Here is a 6,956-nt window from a genome sequence, read left to right as displayed (position 1 = left end):
CGTCATTCGATTTTCGGCTTTTTATCTCGCATTCTTCACAGACGATTTTCAGCAATCCAGCACAGCTGGAAACACTGATTAATTAATTTTATCATTAGTATAATTATCTAATGGACGTTGATCTTTCTTTTTAAAGCAACAGGAACTTGGTGTATTACGAGCGCTCCTTGACGGGCAACATACAGGAGCAATAAAGACAAAAGAGCCTTCGCTCATTCACAAAAGACACCAGCACCAACCCAGGGTAGGCATGAACCCTGAAGCATCGTATGCTGAGCCGATCCTTGACAGTAGTTTGTTTGCCGACAGATCCCACCCCGCGTATGATCTGTATGCCATGAAGGGGGACGGGGACGGATACCATGTAACCCGATCTCCACGGCCGTCGCGCGGTGAAGCCTCGCGGTGTCGGGAAGTGTAATAGGAGTAGCCGGAGGACCGATGACTGACCACATTCAGCGGATCTGATGTCCCGGGGTTCGAGCTGGTCCCGCAGAGGCCTGGTAAGTGCCGACTGAGCTACCGGAAGGGAACTAGGGTGGTCAGGGGCAGCAAGGGTACTGCGCCCACACGGTGGCATTGGTACAAACAGAAGTCTACCAACTGTTGGTGATGGTTCGTTGGTTGATTAATGATTATTCCAAGCTTGGTACGAAGCATAGCAATTGATGTCAAAAATACTGCTCGCTCAAATTGACAAGGACTTGCCAATGACGGCAATTATCATCAATTATCGTGCACGGGAAAAAGGAAGCCGTAAAAAGTCGGAATATAAGCGTGCCACATATCCAGTGTCATGCCAACATTTTGGACGCAAGCTTTCGTGCCGATACCAGGAGACACCAAGGTTGGATGACCAAACATGTATTTTCCTGACGCGTTAGTATCCATAAACATCAATAAGCAAGTGATGTCGAGGATGCATAGCATATGTGATAAAACAAAATACTTCATAAGGCTGTAATTTAGTGCAAAAATACAAAGTGCATGATGCTGTTTCAAGCGAATAGCGGACTCATGCCGTTCAATGACATTGTAAGCATTGTCGCACCAATGCTACTTACATAAGCGACTAGCAGCTGGCGAATCCGTGGTTACTTATGTAAGAAAACTACCGGATCGACTCAAATCCTTTGCGTGTGTCCTTGCAAGGAGACGTCATTTTACACGCTCAAAGTGCAGAGTAACACATCAATTTCAATTGGATTCGAACAAAGTGAGACTTGAGAGGGCCATTATAATATATGTACCGTTATACCGCTGCATGTTCCTACAGACACTAAAGCCCATGTAAGCAACAACCACATTGGAAAGTAATAGATCACGCTGATATCATCCACAATTCCACGATCTATGAAGATCACCCCTAACTATTTACGATCGACCCATTTTCAAACGGCACACGCTACCAAAACGAAACCCTTGTTGGTACATGTGGTTTACGACCAATTTTCATAGAAAAACTTTCCAGAAGAAGAATGAAAAACGCAACGTGCATCAGAAATGATACATTCTACGGGCTTTTTGAAAGATACGAGTGTACCTACCATTCATCGATATAAGAGTAAGGACGTTCAGTTACAAGCCAAGTAATTCCAATTGGCGAATTCGAAGCGATCGTTAAGGGTGAAATTCGCACCTCGACACAGGACTGATATTCCACAAATCACAGCAAAATAAATACAAACGCACAAAATAGACAGGCGACCGTTTTTCCACATCCCACCCACGCCCAAACACATCACATCATGACTTCACCATTTCACAATCTTATAAAAGCAAGAGTTATGAACTGCAAGATATAGTGTCCATTTTCCACCCAACTCCAGTCCTTTGAGGTCAGATATAACCAACTCTGCCAGATTTTCATCACTTTTTCGCCACAAAATTTTTGTGATAATTTCGCGTAAACTCGACCATCAGGTCCTGAGTGCATTCGGGAAGCTCACCGACAAAGCGGCCTGGGGATCCTTCGAGGCGCGCGAAGCAGGGCACCACCGTCTCCGGAGCTAGCACCGTGTTGTCGGCAATGTAGCAGCAGTCCTTGAGGATGCAGCGACGGCCCTGGGCGACGGACAGGCGGCAGATTGTCAGGAGGGAATCGGTGCACACTGGAAACCGTAAAAGACAGGCGGCATACGAAATGGTGTGGTACGAACTTCGTACTACGAACTTCGTACTACTTCGACGCTTCGTTCTACGAAGCGTCAGAGAATAAGGTCGTCTTCAGCACATGATTTCGAAAATAAATAGCCGCTGGTTTAAGTGAAACTTGTCCCTAAACAGTATAATCACGACTTGCGCACTTACATTCAGATATTTATTTTATGTGCGGCTTAACACGACGCTACACGATAAAAACCAAAATTAGCTCACCGGCTCGAATAGGTTTTCCGTGAGCAGGATGCTCTAAGCTTACTTGATCAATTGTTTTTTTACGTCCATTTCCCTAACGTGAATAAAAACGTTGCTTGTGTAAAAGTAATAATTCAAACATAAAACAATGCATAAATGAATTTCGCGGTCGCAGGTACACATTTCATTCGATTTAGCGCCTAAACCTGACATTTGGACATTTCAACATTGCTCTTACATCAACCCTGAGCCTTTAGAGAAAAGCGTAGCAATAAGATCCACCCCTTCGCCAGAAACCTTTCGGCGTTAGCCGTTATTTTTACAACAGTAAAAAGCCACCTCTCATTCTCAATTGTCAGTTTAGGAAAGGCCCACTTTCTCCCTCTCGAAAGAACTCACAATGACGCAGTTGTTGCCGATGTAGACGTAGCTGCCCACGGAGGCGGCATTCACCACCGAACCTTCCCCAATGAACACGTGGTCGCCGATGTGGGTGGGGAAGAAGGCCACGCCCTTGCTGAACTTCTTGAACGGGGGACGCAGCACCGCCTTGCGCCCCACGATACAGTATCTGAAATCGATGAACAGGGAATCGAGGGAGATTAGCTTTAGAGAGATACTCAAGTGACTAACGAACACGAACTCTGATGTGCAACGCAAAAAGCACGTAAGTCGAATGTAGATTGTCTTGATCTTTGCGCTTTAAAATTGGCAGTATCTTGTATCAACAAACTTATATTCACACGGTAAAATACAATTTGTCGGCGAATCATTTCACAAATCAAGCCCATGAAACCAAACACGGCTAATTTCTCTCGCTCTCGATCATATCAAGCGAACGCCGACCAACGATAACGTCCCCCATAGCGACATGCACACCATCTAGCGGCGTAACACTGACCTTCCAGTTCTTATGCTGGCCAGATCGCCGCGTATGATGGCGCCAGCGTCAACAATGTTCTTGCCGGTCAGAATGGTGTTTTGTGATCCACAAAGGACCGACTGGCGACTCACTTTGTTGCCAGTCGTCTGAGAGGAAAAAACACAGTGAGCGAGCGATGATTGAGAGGTATGTATCTCAGGACACAGATGAGAATGGGAATAGAGGTGAATGGAATTTAACAAGAGGATAAGAGCTGTGGCAAGGCAATTCAATGAACAGAGAAGTTGTATGACAATCATATGTACTTAGAACTGTGCAATAAAAAATATGACCATACAGCAGGCTGAGAGACAAATGGCTGTTTAATGCCTCGGTAGTTCACTGCTTGATGCTGGCGTTGGAAACACTTTGTCAATCAGAATCAACTACAGGGTTTGCTCATCTGTTCAAGCCCTCACTTTAGCCCGCTTGGCTCAGAAAGTCCAGCTTAAATGTTAAAGTAAAATCATTATTTTGGAGACATGTCAGATCATCATTTTGGAGACATGTCAGGCCTCAGATAAGCTATCTGAGGCCTGGGGAACAAACAGGTAACAACCATAAAAAGTTTGAAGGACTGGTAGAACTTACAGTTTCAATGAAGCTTCCTGGTTCATAGTGAATGGGCTGTAGCTCCATGATCAAACCAGTATTTGTCACCTTTTCATGGAAGCTGTGAAACAGGAAATATCTAATCAGACAACAAAATGGAATAAAAAACTCAGGACACAAAAGAGTCAACAAAGTGAGCAGAGAAAAACTGTCTCAATCACAAGCATCAAGGTTATTTAATGTCATCTTCCATCACCTTTCTTCTAGATTTCTTTGGCACCTAGATGCCACATTACAATAAAATCTTAAGAAGCAAGTGGCTGATAGCATGTAAGCTATTCAATGCTGTGGCATTAGCACACTGACCACAGACCATGATAACATTTTATAATTTTTATTTGAAGTGGGGACAGCGGTACATTTTCAAACCTTGCAGATACCAATAGGCAATGTGGATATATTACTAAATAAAAAATAAGGATACATCTTTCTGAAAATATTAACACTAGACAGTTAACTGATACTCATTTTGCCAGCATTCTGGCACAATACCTACTTTACAAACTTTGGAAAGAGGCAAACATTTCAAAATAAAGCATGAACTTTCTTGACATAAATGTAAAATAAGGAAAGCTCAAAGAACAAATCAAACCACACTAAAATCTAGTCATCATTATACTTACGTTGTTTAGGCCTTTAACTGGAAATTATTCAAAATACATTAAAAGCGGAAGCAAGATATGATCCATTTCTGATGTTCACCAACCATTTCATTTGTACAGAGGGGTGTTCACGGGCACCGCACACTGCTGCGTGCGGTGTGTGCGGTGCGTCCAGCAGGCGTGGGGGTAGGGGATGGGTAGCCGGTTCTGACGTCACGGCTGCATGCGGTGGACGGTCCGCTGTGGCCAGTCCCGACCGGCCACAGCGATCGCTGTGTGCGGTGACGGAAGGCTGACGTAGGGACGCAGTGGGCGGAGCTTCGAGGCTGTGTGCGGTCCGACCGCACACAGGGCCCGTGAACAGCCCTCAGAAAACATGCATTGATGTGTATTGACTAATGAGGATGAACAGAATAAAAGAACATTTATATTTATTTAGATCTCAGGCAGGTCAAGGTCTGAGGTCAGCTAACACATTTCAACAGCGCTGAAAGGGCAGAATCATTTTAAGCTTAGATTACATTTAGGTATCATTGAAAAGATAATTTTATTTTTCATAATTTGCCATGCACACCAGCATACCTAGATACCTATTTTCGATAAAAATGCCGTAAATAGAAAACCACACCCACAAGCCACCAAAAGCTTACCGCGCCGTTTATGTCACCAGTGTGCCATATCTGAGTCTGACTACATTCACGCTCGTCAAATACGGCTTACTTTAGACCTCGGTTTGGGGTTTGGACAATACTACCATCATGGATGAAGGAGAACCTGGATTGGAAACTAACAGCTGATTGCGTTGCCTTCGGTAAGTGCCCGATGGCACGCGCGGCGGCAGCGGGAGCCGCGTCTGCCGCGCATTCACTGGCGCCGCGTAAGCGTTCACCGGCGCCGCGTAAGAGAAAAACACTAGAAATGGCCCTCTTTTTCAAGGTCGCCTGTATTCGGCCCTCGTGTACGACTTTTGTGCGGAACGTACAATAATAGTTTTGGTCTCATTCGATAGCCTGATCAATTTTGTCTGTCGTTAATAGCTTCTAAACCTAAAAATAAATCCGCATTGCGGTCTAATACCCGTTTCAAAACATGCCGCCCCGCGTCCCCCATAGGCCGTGGCGGGAGTTTCCAGTCCCGATACTTACCGAACGCTAGGTGGCAGGTCGATCGCCCGGAACGCTGCCCGTAATGTTGAAGATTACGTGACAAAAGATCGTAAGACAAAAGATCGTATGGAAAAAGATCGTACGAAAATGATCGTAAGATAAAGATCGTATGTTGTAAAAGATCGTACGGAAAAAAGATCGTAAGCAAAAGATCGTAAAGCAATTGATCGTATGAAAAAGATCGTACGAAAATGATCGTATGATAAAGATCGTATGTTGTAAAAGGTCGTACGACAAAAAGATCGTAAGCAAATGATCGTAAAGCAATTGATCGTATGAAAAAGATCGTAGGAAAATGATCGCAATATAAATATCGTATGTCGCAAAAGATCGTACGACCAAAGATCGTAAGATAAAGATCGTATGCTGTAAAAGATCGTAACTTTAAGTTGGTAAAGTAAATAATCGTATAGAATAGTGTTGTAGGTAGGTAAATGATTGTATAGCAAAAAGCCCGTTAGTCCCAAAATATTCTACGAAAAACCGTCACGTGCGTGTGCTGCTGTGACCTGTGGTGTGCCCCTGTTGGGGTGCTCAAGTCTTATTGGGGGAGCTCAATCAAGCATTTGGGGTGCTGAAGCAACCCCAATGATATATAAATTCACCACTTTGTATAAAAGATATAAAAACTAGAAATATTTATAATGTCATGTGATCCACGAACTTCGAAAATTTTCATGCCCACAATTATATCAAGAAATTCACATTTATGAGAGCGTGTGGATTTTCAAAAAAAAAAAAAAAACATTGGGGCGTCAGAAGCATAGGTGTGCCCCTCACAGCTGGGTGCGCCCCCAATGCCAGAGTATCAGTTTTTCAGTTTTTTTTTTCAGAGTTTCACATTTCCCAGTACCAATAATATCGTAGGCACTATCATTTTAGTGGGTTATTAATAATACATCGAAGACATCGATAAATCAATAATAATCCTCTAGAGCTTGTTTCAAGATTTGCATTTTGCAATCGTGGTTGCGGAATATCATCAACATGATTACGTGACAAAAGATCGTAAGACAAAAGATCGTATGGAATCGTACGAAAATGATCGTAAGATAAAGATCGTATGTTGTAAAAGATCGTACGGAAAAAAGATCGTAAGCAAAAGATCGTAAAGCAATTGATCGTATGAAAAAGATCGTACGAAAATGATCGTATGATAAAGATCGTATGTTGTAAAAGGTCGTACGACAAAAAGATCGTAAGCAAATGATCGTAAAGCAATTGATCGTATGAAAAAGATCGTAGGAAAATGATCGTAATATAAATATCGTATGTCGCAAAAGATCGTACGACCAAAGA

General features: G+C 43.3%; 1 protein-coding gene across 6 annotated transcripts in view; it reads right to left on the bottom strand.

Moving 5' to 3' along the window:
• Positions 1-1,188: 1,188 nt before the first annotated feature.
• The window catches only part of LOC122388545 (dynactin subunit 5-like), a 42,079-nt gene continuing 36,311 nt past the window's right edge, over positions 1,189-6,956 (bottom strand). Inside the window, exons 1-6 of one of the 6 annotated variants that reach the window (XM_043379745.1) lie at positions 5,569-5,588; positions 4,513-4,529; positions 3,869-3,950; positions 3,257-3,384; positions 2,755-2,926; positions 1,189-2,064 (exon numbers count right to left, since the gene is read on the bottom strand). In XM_043379745.1, coding sequence (XP_043235680.1) covers positions 1,870-2,064; positions 2,755-2,926; positions 3,257-3,384; positions 3,869-3,916 — 543 coding nt within the window. In that variant the 5' untranslated portion in view covers positions 3,917-3,950; positions 4,513-4,529; positions 5,569-5,588 and the 3' untranslated portion in view covers positions 1,189-1,869. Of the gene's footprint in view, positions 2,065-2,754; positions 2,927-3,256; positions 3,385-3,868; positions 3,951-4,512; positions 4,530-5,073; positions 5,205-5,282; positions 5,328-5,568; positions 5,589-6,956 lie in introns of those variants that run through there. The other 5 variants (XM_043379750.1, XM_043379748.1, XM_043379746.1 and 2 more) reach the window with 5 other exon arrangements.

Source organism: Amphibalanus amphitrite, unplaced genomic scaffold (assembly GCF_019059575.1).
Source record: "Amphibalanus amphitrite isolate SeventyFive unplaced genomic scaffold, NRLGWU_Aamphi_draft 000326F_arrow, whole genome shotgun sequence".
Lineage (NCBI taxonomy): Eukaryota > Metazoa > Arthropoda > Thecostraca > Balanomorpha > Balanidae > Amphibalanus > Amphibalanus amphitrite.
The sequence above is the reverse complement of the archived record's forward strand: the minus strand, read 5'-3'. Positions and strand labels throughout refer to the sequence as shown.